Here is a 17,410-nt window from a genome sequence, read left to right as displayed (position 1 = left end):
TCAAAAAGGATGGTGATATTTTGATCCCATATTTAATAAACAACAAAGGAAGAATAAAACACTACCTAGTCTCTGTCTTTTGACATACTGCCATTTCCACGTCTTAAGTACAATGTGGCCAAGATCTGGACAACCCAAAGTAAGAACCTCAAAGACACTGTGGAAGTAGGAGCTGATGGTGTTTTCCACATTTATGTGCAAGTCCAAGGTCTTCCACACTCACTTTTCCCCCTCTGCCCTGTACCCAGTAAAACCTTTTTTTTGAATATTTATTTTTGAAAGAGAGAGAGATAGAAAGTGCAAACGAGTGAGTGGGGTAGGGACAGAAAGGAAGGGAAACACAGATACTGAAGCAGCTTCCAGGCTCTGAGCTCTCAGCACAGAGTCCAAAGCGGGGCTCGAACTGACAAAATGTGAGATCGTGACCTGAACTGAAGTCGGACACTCAACCAACTGAGCCACCCAGGTGCCCCCAAATCTCCTTTTTTTAATTGTGGTGCCAATAAATGTAATCACAATGAGATGTAAATTTCTAGGAATGTGATCAAATGTTTTCCTTAAGTATTTTCTTTAACTGGCTGACAAAATCTTAATTCAAATGAATGAAGTGTAACGATGGTATTTTGGAAATTAGTAGAGAGGTGTGCCAACAACTTTGAAAGAACAAAGAGAGAGGCCTTTACAGTTATTCCAAAGACCTACTATATAACCCACCTTACCCATGAATAAATTAATTGTTGCTAATTAATTGTTAAATTAAATTAAATTAAATTAATTGTTGCTAATGTTAATTTTTTTCTTTCCTTTCCAGGGAACTGACAGAAGTCATTGATCTCTCTAGGTTTAAAAAATTAAAATACTTATGGCTACATCACAATAAGGTAGTTCTATGTTATCTTTAAATAGCTCTATAATTAAATCACAATCTTAATTTCATGTTTTTGTTGAAGCTAATCTTTAAAAGTATTAATATTCTATACTCCTAGTTTAAGTAAGAAACAAAATTCTTACGTGATCTGTACCCTCTGGTACTAACAGGTGTGTAAAGTCAACTTTTTTTCTTTTAATGGATTATTCCAAAGTAGGTTGTTTCAAGTCTAATTCCTCTTCGTTGGCCTCTCCCAACTCCTCCTCCCCTTTTATCCCAGTGGTACCTGAAACTGACAGTTTCTGGGCTGTGGCAAACTACTCCCTTGGGCAGGATCCCTTGTAAAGTACCCCAGATCAATATTCCTTCAGTGGTCTGGCATGCACTTCCCAGCACTCACACACCTTTGTCCTCCTGTCAGAAGCCAAGCAGGTGGTCACCTCCCAGTGACCTAAGCCGATCTACTTTCTCAGGAAGTGGCAGACAGTAAGCCACCATGTCCCCAACTGCAGGGAAGTTCACTGAGTATGGCCCTTAAAGGTTCTCTTGGAGGCTAGAGTTTAGGAGGCAGTGCCCTCCCACTGCCTACCCCATAGTGGGTGCCTGGCTGGGGCTCCAAGTTCTTTCCAAGGCAAAGAGCAGAACTGAACTAAAATGCGAGCTTAGACAATCATCAGTTAGTCGGTTATTCTCAACTTTCAAAAATTTGACTTTCCAACAGCTTGTGTTTTGTTCATTATGAACTGATGATCCAATCTTAACTTTCTGAATTTCGACTTTCAAATACCAGCTGATTAAAAAGAAATAATTTCAGTTTTCAGCAGTAGTCTGCTTGTCAACAGTAGTCCCGACTCAAAGCACAGAATCCCTAAGCAGCCATGTTTATACAAGCATTTCAATATTACATGGCATTTTCAGTCTTCTCTTTTTTTTTTCTTAACTAAGTGGGAAATGGAAAATGAAAGTGCTTCTCATATTAAGTGTAAGTATAAGTCTCATGAGCTTGAAATGATTTCTGAGAGAACAAACAAATCACCTTCAAGGCCCGGGCGACTAGCAACTGAAATGGAAAGTGTACGCACCACTTAAGGGCACACAGTTTAAAACTCTTTTAAACACTGCCAAAAATGATCCTGGGTCACAGTGTGCGCCCTCTGATTAGAAAAAGATGGAAATCATCAGAAGCATGGCCAGACTGACTAATCTTTGTTTCTCACGTGTGCCTCTTGTGGTGTTCAGCTCTGAAGGAAAGAACGTGTACAAATATCAGCAATGTGTCTACAGGGAAAGATATAATTAGGGATTCTTAAATATCTTTTAGCTTTGTGTTAGTGGACACTATCCCATTTCCAGTCATTGAATTTTCACACAATTGACTTGAGACACATTATATACATAGGAAAGGATGGTACACCCGCTCAACTATGTTACTTTCTTTTGTTTCTGAAGGGCAGTGGGTGGGGAAGGAATGGAGGAGGCTGATTTCTCTTCATGTGCCTGGTTATTTACATTCAACAAACTCACTATATTATTTCCAAAATCATCATCATTTAACTTTGTTCTTTTAAAAAATAGACTTACTTAGTTCATATAACAATGAAAATATATCTTATCCAAAAATCCGGTGTTCATTTGATAAGTAAATGAGCTCCTGTAAGTTTTCCTATTGGTCAATAATTGGCTGGTTGCTAAGCTGCTGAATACTTATAGTCCATGAAAAATTAAAGCCTTAATTTAGGGGGCACCTGGGTGACTCAGTTGGTTAAACATCTGGCTTCTGCTTAGGTCATGATCTCACGGACAGTGAGTTGAGGCCCCACTTTGGGTGAGCTCAAGCCCTGCTCTGGGCTCTGCACTCTCTCTCCCTCTCTTTATTTCCCTCTGCACCTCATGGGATTGCCTCTCTCTCTGCCCCTTGTTCACTCCTGTGCTCTCTCTCTCTCTCTCTCTCTCTCAAAAATTAATTAATTTAAAAAAATGAAGTCTTATTCAGGATCCCAAACTCCAATGAACATACTAGCTATGATAGTATTTCAACAAAATCCATATGTAAAATTTTGATTATTACTTTTCTTTATTTTTTATTTAATTTTAATTTTTTTAATGTTTATTTATTTCTGAGAGAGAGAGAGACAGAGCATGAACGGGGGAGGGGCAGAGAGAGGGGGAGACACAGAATCTGAAGCAGGCTCCAGGTTCTGGGCTGTCAGCATAAAGCCTGCTGCGGGCTCGAACCCACTAACCATGAGATCATGACCTGAGCCGAAGTCAGACCCTTAACCGACTGAGCCACCCAGGAGCCCCACGATTATTACTTTTCTTTAAAATCTAGATAGCACTAGGATGACCGCAAAGAAGTTAATATACCAGCATTGAAATGATGTGTAAAAATACAGTGAAAAACATCAACACTGACACAGGAATGTAAATATTTAGAATTGCAACATTTTGTTAACAATGACCAGAGTCTGTGACTGGCATTGTTCTTACATTAGAGAATATCTTGAACTACCCTCTATTTAGGAAAAACCAAGGCACAAAGTGGTAAAGTAAAATGAACACATCTTTGTTGTTTACTCTTTTATACTCAAGAATTTTGTTGAGGAATGTGTATTGGATATTATTGGTTGTCCATCCAATATCCATTCTCTCTTTTTACCTAAACAGCAGAATCTGAATTTAGGTTTTGGTACATACTTCTCTTTTTTAATCAGGTAGATGACCCCATCACCAGTTGCAGGGAATGGATCCTATACTGTCTAAGCCAATCGGGATAATCCCATCCTCCGTGTGAGTGGCTAGTCAATGAATGGGCACATAACCCAATTATGGTAATAGAGACAGAGGAGGCATCTGCTAGGAGGCTTCTGTGAGACGTTTCCTCAGTCTTAAAGGGAGCACTAGAAGAGAGGTCCCTTGGTTCCTCGATGATTTCTTGCCTAGATATGAAGCCAGGAACCATCCTGTCAGCATGAGAATGTAAGCAACATTTAGGGAAAAGTACAGCCCAGGGACTCATTGTGATACTAGGACTGAGGCTCTCATAGCCTCTGGACTTCTTGGTATGTGGGGTAATAAATGTTCTCATCTATGTGCCAGTTTGAGTTTAGCTCAGAAGTTACCTGAAGCCAAAACATCCTATCTGATGTGTCTCGTTTTGTATTTACGGTTAGGCTACTGACAGAATGTAACAATAAATGTGATGGTACCTGCTCTAACGATAAAATTAAGAAGGGCAGAGGGAGTGGCTCCCTCTACTCATGGTAAGGGCATGGCATTTGCAAACTACCTGGAATGGAATATGAGAAAGCTATACTCTTGGGAGGCAATGAATGCAGTTTGGTGTATTTGGAACCTAACATGGCTAGAAGCAGGTGTATGTTTCCTCATCATTCTCTAGTGGGTGATAAAACTGGAGCATCTAATCTGACCCTGGACTTGCAGATTCAATAGGTAAAAGTTGCTTCCAATTCCCCAGCTTTCCTAGGTTTGCTCAGGCAACTCTGGTTCCTTTATTACGCTCTCTGAGGGCCCATTTCTTCCTCATACTGCATAGATATTCACTAATTCTGCAGCACCTCCATTTCTGGGTCACCTTTTCTCATCTCTCCTCATGTAATTAGTGGGAGGTCGCTGCTCTTACATGCACAGTAACCGAGGCCTTTTAAATACTCCCTTCTTTGTCTCATCTTCTAGAATGCCTGACCGAGGGAATTTTAGGTCCACAGCTAATCCTTTCCAACCTTCCATGAGAAGTTGAGTGATTTGCATTTTATACTACAATTTCAAGTGGTCTATACTTTTGATCTTTTTGTGTTTGGGCTCATCACCTCAAAAATTGTTTTTTAATTCATTCAATAATGAACTCTTTTTTAAAAAAATTTTTTTACATTTATTTATTTTTGAGGAACAGAGTGAGACAAAGCATGAGTGGGGGAGGGGCAGAGAGAGAAGGAGACACAGAATCTGAAGCAGGCTCCAGGCTCTGAGCAAGCGGTCAGCACAGAACCTGATGCAGGGCTCGAACCCACGAACTGTGAGATCATGACCTGAGCCGAAGTCGGACGCACAACCGACTGAGCCACCCAGGTGCCCCAATAATGAACTCTTAATATTGGTGCCACAATGCTAGTATCCTTTTATTTCTGGAAGAACGGCCAGTACTTGGGTATATTTCATTTGTCTCAGATTAGAAGAAGCACTTGATGAAAAACCCGTATGTTGCTTCACCAAGCAACTGTCAAAATGGAATCTGAGTTTCTGCCATGTAGCAAAGACCAAATAGGTGACACATTTTACAAACTAAATCTAAATAAAAGTACCTCTTCTGGCAAAGGTATTTTCATAAACTTCATCATGTAAAAAATAATTGAAATACTTATTTATAATAACATATTCCATAGTAACTAACCAGAGAAAGGTCAGATTAAAATAAGCAAAATTGCTTTGAGAAAGATGCTGGACTCTGGGACACCTGGGTGGCTCACTCGGTTGAGCATCCAACTTTGGCTCAGATCATGATATCAAGATTTGTAAGTTCAAGCCCCACGATGGGCTCTGTGCTGACAGCGTGGAGCCTGGAGCCTGCTTCTGATTCTGTGTCTCCCTCTCTCTCTGCCCCTCCCCTGTTCATGTTCTGTCTCTCTCTTTCTCTCTCTCAAAAATAAATAAACATTAAAAAAGAAAGAAAGAAAGAAAGAAAGAAAGAAAGAAAGAAAGAAAGAAAGAAAGAAAGAAAGAAAGAAAGAAAGATCCTGGACTCATTCTTCTACACCATTAAGATATGTTACTCTTTCCTATCTCCCAAGCATTCAGCACATATTGAGAATTTTGTAAATAGCACAAATTTGAGTATTTTAGGAAGGGACATTGATGCTCAAAATTAGCAATTCACAATTTGAAAAAAGAAATAATTATTTTTAATGTGCTGTTTAAAATATTTGTAAAGAGTTCTTGAATTACTACTTTTTTTCAAGTAGCTTTACAACATATATCATGGAATTTTAGTTGGTTCTTTCAATAAGGTTTGGATATATATATTTATATATTCATTTATATATAACATACCTTGTTCTGAAAAACAAATTTAGAGCAGCACAAATCCCATAGCAGAGCATAAAAACTGTTAAGGAATAAAATGAACTAGCATGCATTCCATATAATTTGGGCTCTTACATGTTTCTGTTGCCTCAGGTCAACATTAATTCTATCCTTTATGTCAACTTTGTTGAGAGAATTATGTTTTGCCAAATATTTAAAACCTCTTCAAAAAAGTAAATCAACATAAATAACCTAAATAAGGCTTCACTGAATGGTTATGAAATTCATAGATATCTACACTGTGTATCTAGTTATGATTTAAAATGATTTAACCAAAAAATGTAACCTATTTTGTAAAAGGGCATATACAAAAATTTCAATGACATGGAATACAGAGGGGAAAACATGAGAATAAAAGTCTTTGTATTGGATAAATATAGTTGTTCCTGAATATTTTTAACGTATAGATTTTATTTTCACATATTGTACAAATTTTGAACTAAGATACAAATGAATGCATTGTTTTCATTTCTTCTACAATAGCACCATAAAAATGAACTTAGGAATCCTGGAAGTATATTGACTTTTTTCTTTTCTTCTCCTACATAATTCAATATGTATTATTAAAACTCTACCCAACTAATAGTTAGACATTTATGTAAATTTAGGAGATATTGCGATTTCTGTCATCAAACATACAACAATATACCCTTTTAAGTAACACATAATTATAGAATTTCATCATTTTTTGAAATTTTTTAAGACTCTATTTTTTGAGAGACAAAGAGAGAGAGAGAGAGAGGGAGACAGAACACGAGCAGGGGAGGGGCAGAGAGATAGGGAGACACAGAATCCAAAGCAGGCTCCAGGCTCTGAGCCGTCTGTCAGCACAGAACCCGATGTGGGGCTCAAACCCATAGGCGTGAGATCATGACCTGAACGGAAGTTGGACACTCAACCAACTGAGCCACCCAGGCGCTGTTCCCCCCCCCCCCCCCCGCCCATCTGTTTTTTAATCACTGGCCTACGGTGATTTGCCCCTAGGTTTTTGAAACTTGGTAGGTTGTAGGTCAGCCAGGTGCAAGCAATTTTTGAGAGATACCCATATTACCCAAGAGATCAACATTACATCAAGTGAATGGGGCAAGTCAAGCCAGTGACTCAAGCTGAGCCTGGAAATGAGCTTGACTGACAACTCAGCTTCCTACTCTGGATGGTAATGAAGTGCAGTGGTTCCCAGCAAGGACGCTGGAGCCTGAGTCAACCTCAGTTCTGCCATATGCTAGCTGTGTAATCTTGGACAAATTACTCAACAGTTCTGTACCTCAGTTTCACTTCTTAAAATAAGGTAATGATAGTACTCTTACCTTAAGAGTTTATCATGAAGATTAAATTGATATATGTATCATCCAGAAGACATTAATTTGAAAATATTTTGAATAGAAAATACTCTTAGTTTGAGTAATGGAAACTTTTAGATTGAGTGATGAAAAATATTCCATAAGCCAATATATACAACTTTAATTGGTTCTTTCAATAAGGTTTGGGTATAAATATATTTATTTATTCATTTATGTAAAACATACCTTGTTCTAAAAACGGCTTAGAGCATTTGAAAAATGAAATAATAATATTTAATGTGCTATTTTAAATATTGGTAAAGAATTCTTTGGATTACTACCTTTTTTTCAAGTAGCTTTACAATATACATCATGGAATTTTAGTTGGCTCAGTATATACTGGACATATATGTTTAGAGATTAATTCTCTTCTATTTTTTGTCAGTTTCACACCAAATATTTTTGGGTATATTTTAAATATGTTTTTTGGTGAAAAACATTGCTGATATAGTAGAAAAATAATTTATAGAGTATTTTCCGTTACTTAAACTGATAATATTTTCTATTACTTCAAAGTATGTATGTTCAAATTAATGTCTTCTGGTTACTTTATATAGAGGTTCCTCTTTTTTAAGGAACCAAATTATGGTGTACTATAGGCCAGTTTTTGATCCAAGAGTCAGAAAGACTTGGATTTTAATCCTTGCTCTGTTGTTACCTTGAGAAAGTTGGTTAACTTCATGGAGCCTCAGTTTCCTCCTAGATAAATAAGGGATAAAACAAATAACAAAGGGCTATTGTAAGCATCACACTAGATAATGTCTGTGAAAACATCTAGCTCAGGGGCCAACTAATAGTTAGCATTTAATAAATATGACTCTTCCCTCTCCCCTTGACTCTAAATCAGCAGTTATCAACCAGCAGTGACTGCACACAGCCCCCCACCCCCATTCTTTCCCCTGCAAGGGGACATGTGGCACTCTCTGGAGACATTTTTGACTGTCACAAGTGGAGTGTGTGTGTGCTACTGGCATCTAGTGGGTAGAGACTAGATTTGCTGTTAAACATACTACAATGCACAGGACAGCCCTCCCAACCCCAACAAAGAATATTCTGGCCCAAAATGTCAGTAGTTGTAGAGGTGGAGAAGCCCTGTTCTAAAAGAATGCCTCCATGGGGCTCCTGGGTGACTCGGTTAAGTGTCCAACTCTTGATTTTGGCTCAGGTCATGATCTCAGTTTGTGGGATCATGCCCCACATCTGGTTCTGTGCTGACAGTGTGGAGCCTGCTTGCGATTCTCTCTCTCTTCCTCTCTCTCTGCTTTCTCCCAGCTTGTGCTTCCTCTCTCTCTCTCTCTCTCTCTCTCCCCCCCCCAAAAGAAATAAACATTTAAAAATAAATAAATGAATGCCTCTTCAATTCTAAATTCATGCTGGCATAATTTTTTCTCCACTAGTACTTCAGTGGTTACCTGTAAGTGCTTTAAGTACTCTCAACTCTCTCTCTCTAAAAAAAAAAAAAATAAAAATAATAATAATAATAATAATAATGGTGAAATAATAGTAGCTGTGATTTATTGAGCATTTGTTATGTGCCAAGTCTTGAGCTAAAATAAATGATTTGTGAAATGTCACATCCAATATAAATCTTAAGGTGATCCTTAGAATTAATAGTGTAGACTTTTCTAAATGGATAATTATAATAACGTTTTACTTTAACACTGTCAGAATGAATGTCAGAACAATCAGCATGTGTCCAATTCTCATGCCTAGATCTTGCCTTCAACAACTTACATTGTAATGCCTATTCAGCCTTGTGAATTCTACCTTAGAGCTGTCTCTCTCTCAATACTCTCTACCTCTTTTCTCCCTGTCATTACTTTACTCTGGGCCACCATATATTCTTCTGAATTAGCGTAACACCCTTTTTTTTTCAACTCCTCCCATTATACTTACTATCCTTTCTAAACCATTTTCTTCTCTGCCATTTTCTTTCTAAAATAAAATTGAACAGTAACACTCCTGTGCACAAAATCTTGTAATAGCTCCCAGGGTCCTCATGATCTGGCTTTATCTCTTCCCACCCCATTCTCCTATGCATCTCACCCCAACAAACAGTGCAGTCTTAAAATCCCAGTAATCATGGTACAATGACATTAATGCTCTTGTGAAAACTGTGATGCTATAATCAAGATGAAATTATGGAGTTTATTAGTATTCTTTCTGTGTTAATAAGTAATGCAAGAGAAATTAAAGCCCTGACTAATTAGAAATGTTCTGTCAATGTGTGGTCGGGCAGGCAACTGGAAAAGAAGAGAAGACAAAGTCATGCTTTCCAATGGGGTTTGTTTTCTATATTTATGTCGGGTGTGGCTATCATTAGATCAGGGAGTGGTAAGGGGAAGGAAGGCAGTGAGTTGCTGTCAGGAGGCCAGAAGGAAGAGTAGAAAGGGATAGGAAGCCAACTGGGATCCGCCCCTCATTGTGTTGCTAGGTCTCCTACCTGGGAAGAACACAGCCCCTCTTATGACCTAACAAAAGCTGTGGTGAAATTACTGGTGGTCCTCCTGCATGGGCGCTAACATAATTTGGTGCAGATGAATCTGTGAAATGATGAGATAAACAGCACATGTGCCTTTTATAGCTTCGTAATTTGCAAATGTTGCAAATATAACAACAACAGAAAAATAAAAAAACAATTCATTAAAGAAATCAGTTGTGCAACTTGGGACACAAATCTAACAGCTTTTCTGAGCTATGAGAGGGCGTGACTAAAATTCGCAATGAATCCTCACTTCATCACACGGTTGGCATCTATCTGAATCAAAACATCAAAGGCCAAAAACATTTCACTGATAACAATAATTCCCATGATAAGCTTTAATAAACACTTAAAACTAATGTATAATCATGAGCATATACTTTTGTATTTATAAAATATGAAGCACTTGGTCAATAACTATTAATGGGAATAGTCTCCCTGATAAATCCTGTACTAAGTAGACAGATAGCCTTATATTTCACTTACCTGCAGCTTTTAGAAGATACCGCCCTGCCTCTGACTCATCCGTCCTCACAACTCAAACAAATTGTTAAATTTTACCCAAATTATAGAGTCAAATTTTTTTTTTAATGGAGTTTTGGTAGAGTAACAGAGCCACTTCTGGCATTCAGTTTAGAGTGGAATACCCCATTTCCTGGGTATAGTACTTAATGGTTCATTTGAGGAATTTCAAGAGTGCTTTTGACTCTTTGCAGTTCATATAACTAAATTTCAAAACTGATCTTAAAAATAAGATGTGACTTCACCATATTGTTAGGAAAATGGGGGAGGGGGTGGAGGCAATAAGATACCGAAGAAATATGGTTTTCCTTTCCTTAATGAAGACATAAAACTAGCAAGCAAGTGATTAATTGTAGAAGTCAAATGAAGTATGGGAATGGTCAAGACAATGGAGGTTCATGGGCGTGGAGGTTGTCAAGAAAGTCCTTGTTTAAAAAGATGGGCTGTTAAGCCACAGGGTGATGTTGTGCCTTGCCCTCTCCTTGCCCTAAGAGTTGTGGCTGGTCAGGCTGTTAGCACTGGGCCTGCCCTCCTGTGTGCATTCAGATTACACCATTCTCTGCTAAACTGAGATCTGCTTACAGAAGGACAGTGAGCTGGAGGAGCAGAGATGGTTCATAGACTCCAAGAGCTGGAGCAGGTGCAAGTTTCATGAAACAAAAAGTGGGTCAAAACAGGGTGAGAAGAAGACAGTAGTGAGATGCCAGGAGATCAAAGGATGGTTTCAGCAAATCCCCCGAGGAGGGGACACCTCCTATGGAGGTCCACTCAAGGATGGTTTGATTCGCTTTGCTGGCCAATGGCTGATCCTTAAGAATTATGGGAAATGTACCAGAGAGAAAAGTCAAGCAGGCTAAAGAGAAGGCATGACTCACACACAGCTGCAGAGATGGCTTCACCGTTGAGGACAGAGCCCGCGGCACACACTAGTCACTAAATAATGTGTGATGGTGAATCAGTGGGTACGTGGGACCACCTCCAATGAGACTGCAGGAGGCAGAACTGGGAGGGAACAAGGTTAGATAGAGCAAAGGGGCTAGGCCAGATTACAGGGGCCTCGAAAACCATGCAAAGAAGTTTGGTCAAGACATTATGAAAGGTTTGTCTTCAATGATCTGAACACATCCTTTTCATCACAAAGTCCTCAGACAGTCCAGATGTGAAAGCATGGCCCAAACCAATAGGTGACAAATAATAACAGTAAACATCAAACTTCTATGATCTTATTATAACTTTATACATATATGTATATACATACACATTTATATATATAATTACTATAGAAAATATATTATTATCTCTCATTTTCAGCTCCATGGAGTAACATTTCTAACTAGAAACTATTGTCTGACAGAACTATATCTAAACAACAATGCCATATTCGAGATAGAAGGTATGTCTTACATTTTTTCTGCTGTTTGAATAGATTTTCAATTGAGTAATAACTGGTAACTATCATATAGCTAATGGCAGGCAATAATCTGTTTTAATATTTCTGTTGGTAATATGTAGTGAAATCTATTTTTTTAATGCTCTTATGGGGATGCCCGTGTGGATCAGTCATTTAAGCATCCGATTACCAGTCAAGTCATGATCTCACAGTTTGTGAGTTCAAGACCCACATTGGGCTCTGTGCTGACAGGTCAGAACCTGGAGCCTGCTTTGGATTCTGTGTCTCCTTCTCTTTCCGTCCCTTCCCCACTCGCGTGCGCTCTCTTTCTCTCTCTCTCTAAAAATGAATAAACATTAAAAAAATAAATACATAAAAATAAAATGCTCTCATATACATTTCATTTTAAGAAATGTGCTTTAGGGGTTCCTGAGTGGCTCAGTTAATTAAGTGCCGAGTTTGGCTCATGATCTCACAGTTCCTGGGTTTGAGTCCCAGGTCGGGCTCTTTGCTGACAAGCCTGGAGCCTGCTTTGGATTCTGTGTCTCCCTCTCTCTCTGCCCCTCCCCTGCTCGTACTCTGTCTCTCAAAAAATAAATAAATGTTAAAAAAAAAAAAGAAAGAAATGTGCTTTAGACTACAGTTTTAGTGAAATATTGTCATATACCTTATTCAAAATGTAAAAGAATGTTTTAAATAGAAATTTTGGGAGCGCCTGGGTGGCTCGGTTGGGCGGCCGACTTCGGCTCAGGTCATGATCTCGCAGTCCGTGAGTTCTAGCCCGGCGTCGGGCTCTGTGCTGACAGCTCAGAGCCTGGAGCCTGCCTCAGATTCTGTGTCTCCCTCTCTCTGACCCTCCCCTGTTCGTGCCCTGTCTCTCCCTGTCTCAAAAATAAATAAACGCTAAAAATTTTTTTTAATAGAAATTTTGCCACTCAAACTTTATAAACTTTATGAAGATTTTATAAATACTCTTAATGTTTTTAGTGGCTATAATTTTTGCCAGACAAATTCCTCTTTCACTCTGAATTAATTTTACGTATCTAAGCTGACAGTTTCAAGTCAGATATAAAAGTACATGATGTACTATGATCATGAAATACAAAAGGTACAGCACAAAACATTTTTTTAATATCATGTATCATAGGATCAAAATACCATAAATTTTAAGATCCACCGTGAGTTCGGGGCACCTGGGTGGCTCAGTCCATTAGGCATCCGGCTCTTGATTTCTGCTCAGGTTATGATCTCACAGTTTGCACGATGGAGCCCTGCTTCTGTCTCTGCACTGACAGTGCAGAGCCTGCTTGGGATCTCCCTCTCTGCCCCTCCCCTGCTTGCACACAGACACTCTCAGAATAAATAAATAAACATTAAAAAAAAAAAAAAGATCCACCATGATTTCATGTACTGTGAAGAAAGAAAATCTTCCAATTCAACTATGATGTGGCTATAGTAAAGACACAACCCACTTTCATTTATGCTAAAAATGCGGGGAAATGTGAAATTTAGAATCAACAAAAGTAATGTGAATATTCTTCCTATTGTGTGAAGAAAATATTTAGCTGCGCAATTTCGGGGAAAGGGCCAATTCAAATGAGTAATTATTCCCTTGATTGGCCTTATAAATCTAAGTAACAGTGACAAAACAAAACAATAAAAAGAAGAGTAAAGAAAATAACCTCTCTGAAATCAAACAGAAAAATGATAGCTACAGGAAAAAATGTAAAATAATAACAGTGGGAAGAAATTGACTCTACATTCCCACATCACACTCAATCATTCAAATTCTTATGTTTTGTTGTATTCTCAATGACAATTCACATCATTAGTAGTGACTCCTTTTACCAGCTGAAATGTATTCTTTGCTTTTGTTTAATTGGCATGTTTAATTAGCATTAAAAGCATTTAAAATTTTGTACAAAATAATGTTTTTCAGGCCTGCACTCTCTACCTTCATTGCATATCCTCCTGCTACACCACAATGAGCTAACGGACATTGACGCAACAGTGAAGGAATTAAAGGGAATGCTCAATCTGAAGAGCCTAAGTATTCATTTGTATATTTATATGGCCATAAGTTAAAATAGTACTAACACAGGAAAGGTTGCATTTTTTAAGTTTCAATTAGATCAGTGGTATAACTAAATACTTAAATATTCCTGAAAGAAGACTAAATCTTATTCGTTTTAAAAATATGTTTTTGAAAGAATAACAGGTGGAAAACATTTTTTGGAGAATTGAGATGGCATGTCAAAGGGAAATGATGAAAGTCACAAAAGATTTACATGTTTACACCTGTATGTTTGGTTTTATTTAAAATATAAATGTTTGCACATATTATGTGATTCCATTTATATGATGTGTCCAGAATACATACATCTATTGTGATAACAACACTGAGAGTTTCACTATTTTTTTTTAATTTTTTTTTCAACGTTTATTTATTTTTGGGACAGAGGGAGACAGAGCATGAACGGGGGAGGGGCAGAGAGAGAGGGAGACACAGAATCGGAAGCAGGCTCCAGGCTCTGAGCCATCAGCCCAGAGCCTGACGTGGGGCTCGAACTCACGGACCGAGAGATCGTAACCTGGCTGAAGTCGGACGCTTAACCGACTGCGCCACCCAGGCGCCCCAGTTTCACTATTTTTAAATAGATTTCTGTTTGTCCACTGCTGGGAGGGAAAGGGGGGACTGGGGAGTGATAGCTAAAGAATTAGGGGTTCTTTTGGGAGTGATGAAATGTTTTAAAATCAACTGTGATGATGGTTGCACAACTCTTTGAATATACTAAAAAACATGAATTGAATACTTAACAATGAGTGGTATGTGGCATGCGAATTATATTAATAAAGCTGACACCAAAAAAATTAAAAATTTTTAAAGCTTTCCAGTGGGTGAACAGAAAATTTCATTCATGTATACTGAATCACCCCCAGGAAGGAGGTGACCTACATAGTGGAAGACAGTGTGAAATGGGTTGGAAAAATAAATAATACATAGTTCTTGCTCAATAAGCTCATACTATTTTTTTTAATTTTATTTTTTTAAATTTACATCCAAATTAGTTAGCATATAGTGCAACAATGATTTCGGGAGTAGATTCCTTAATGCCCCTTATCCATTTAGCCCTACCCCCCTCCCACAACCCCTCCAGTAACCCTCAGTTTGTTCTCCATATTTGAGTCTCTTCTGTTTTGTCCGCCTCCCCATTTATATATTATTTTTGTTTCCCTTCCCTTATGTTCATCTGTTTTGTCTCTTAAAGTCCTCATATGAGTGAAGTCATATGATATTTGCCTTTCTCTGACTAATTTCACTTAGCATAATACCCTCTAGTTCCATCCACGTAGTTACAAATGGCAATATTTTATTCTTTTTGATTGCCGAGTAATACTCCAGTGTGTGTGTGTGTGTGTGTGTGTGTGTGTGTGTGTATACATACCACATCTTCTTTATCCATTCATCTGTCGATGGACATTTGGGCTCTTTCCATACGTTGGCTATTGTGGACAGTGCTGCTATAAACATGGGGGTGCATGTGTCCCTTCAAAACAGCATCCTTGTGTTCCTTGGATAAATACCTAGTAGTGCAGTTGCTGGATCGTAGGTAGTTCTATTTTTAGTTTTTTGAAGAACCTCCATACTGTTTTTCAGAGTGGCTGCACCGGCTTGCATTCCTAATAAGCTTATACTCTTGAAGGGTAAATAACCTGTGCACAGGTAGAACAGAAGACAAATTATTTTGGGTGTACCAAGGGAAAAGACACTCAGCCCAATGAGTGGGCTTTCAAACTTTAGAGTTTGGAGACTTGTTTACATAATGTCGTGAAGTTGATGTGTTTTTTTCCTATTTATTTTCTATTTATTTCTCAGACTTGCCTGAAACAGTGTTTTGAGTATGTGTAAAATGGTGTTGATGGTGGAGATTCTGATCAGATCAATTCATAGAGTAATTAAAGTTTTCATATATTTTCAGTGCTAATCAGTTACACCTACTGTATTGGGGAAAAATGACTTAGGTGCTCATAGGTAGGTTGTTCAAACCCCAATGTTAAAATGACACCAAGTTCATGTGAGCTCTATGTTTTGTTGTTGTTGTCATTGTTAATCTAAAATCTTGTTGATTTTCCCTTTGGAAAGAAGTTGAAGACAGATGTTTAGGAAACAAACAGTAATATAAGTTGACTCCTACACCCCATCCCTCCCCTCAGCACACCAACTCGGGCCACAAACTGGGCAGTTGGTCAAGACCATTTGCCCTCCCTTATTATCCTCACCCACTCACTAGTTAGTACATATCTATCACCACCCTTTCTTTTCTGCTTCCTCTATTTAGGTTTTCATCATCTTTGGTTACTTCCTGTCTTGTTCTTCTCAGAGCTCTTGCACAGCACAGGTCCAAGGGGCGCATTGATATTGCCTACACACTGAATGCTGTCCCCTGGAGCTGGCAACATGGCAGTCTTGCCCCCTCAGACATCTTTTAACATGCAAATAACTCCAGGCTTATTTATGAAATGTGATAAGGTCTGTGAAATAGTCAGGACTGGCCTGCATATTGGAATTATCTGGCCCTTTTGTGAGGAACAAATGTTTCTGGGATTAAACGACTGATCTGGAACTCTCACTTACCTTCATTTTTCCATAAAATGGGCTAATAGCTAGCCCTTAAGATTGTCTGAAATAGTAAGCTAACTCTGTCAGACATGTTTTGAAAAAGCATTTCTTGACATTAATGTTATTTTGAAGCAGCAATAAAAACAAAAATGGTATTACTGTGGTTTATGTAAATTACATAATGAATTGAGATGCATGCAGTCTAGAAAATTCTGCTAAGTTGTAAATAGATTTGAAAAACAACTTGGGGCACCTGGGTGGCTCAGTCAGTTAAGCACCCGACTTCTTGATCTCAGCTCAGGTCTTAATCTCAGGATCTTGAGTTCAAGACCTGCTTTAGGCTCTGTGCTGGACAGGAAGCCTACTTTTTTAAAAAAATGACATTTTAAATAATAATCATTATAATCACAACATATTTGAATGTCTTTCCTGTTGAGAATATGCTTTCTTATCATGGTCTCATTTAAATCTTCACAGAAATCCTATGATCTGATTAGAATGATTTCCCCTTTAATGGTGGGCACACAGGTCTCAGAGACTTAACCAAACTACTAAGAAATGTTAACATTTAAACTCATGCCTTGTTTCTTTGTTTAGCATCAATCCATTCACTTGTTTAATAAATATTTACCATTTATTTATTCATTCATTCATTCAATAAATATTTATCATGCATTCACTATATGACCCTCTGCTACACAGAAACACAAAAGTAAACAAAAAAGACCCCGTCTGGAACTTATGGTTTTATAACTTTCAGCCTAAATATTTCTTAGAGAGCGGAAGGAACTTGATGTGCAACTAAATGGACAATTTGCTAAATGTAAGAACTCAATAATTTAAGCAGATTTATTTTACAAGACAAGATTTGGAAGTTACCAATCAAGGTTGTCTTATTGGAGTCAACAGGATTATGCCCTGAACAAAGTGCTTGGTGCAGAAGTGAGTGGAGTCTGAAATCCAAGGGAGCCTGCGTCTCCCTTGTTAAGCAAGTATGTGAGCATAGAGTTGTGTCAGCCCTGAGGTGGGGTTGCCTTTTCTAGTTCTTTAGGTTGGCCAGCCTGGTCGTATAATGTCCTTATCATTT

At 38.2% G+C, this 17,410-nt stretch overlaps 1 protein-coding gene across 4 annotated transcripts in view; it reads left to right on the top strand.

Annotated features, from left to right (window-relative positions):
- LRRC72 (leucine rich repeat containing 72) overlaps positions 1–17,410 on the top strand; it is a 41,730-nt gene that overhangs the window by 9,906 nt on the left and 14,414 nt on the right. For all 4 annotated transcript variants that reach the window (XM_015082354.3, XM_053218365.1, XM_053218367.1 and 1 more), the window contains exons 3-5: positions 812–881; positions 11,624–11,705; positions 13,642–13,752. In XM_015082354.3, the coding sequence (XP_014937840.2) occupies positions 812–881; positions 11,624–11,705; positions 13,642–13,752 (263 nt within the window). The remainder of the gene's footprint in view (positions 1–811; positions 882–11,623; positions 11,706–13,641; positions 13,753–17,410) is intronic.

This window comes from Acinonyx jubatus, chromosome A2 (assembly GCF_027475565.1).
Source record: "Acinonyx jubatus isolate Ajub_Pintada_27869175 chromosome A2, VMU_Ajub_asm_v1.0, whole genome shotgun sequence".
In the NCBI taxonomy this organism is placed as follows: Eukaryota; Metazoa; Chordata; class Mammalia; order Carnivora; family Felidae; genus Acinonyx; species Acinonyx jubatus.
The sequence above is the reverse complement of the archived record's forward strand: the minus strand, read 5'-3'. Positions and strand labels throughout refer to the sequence as shown.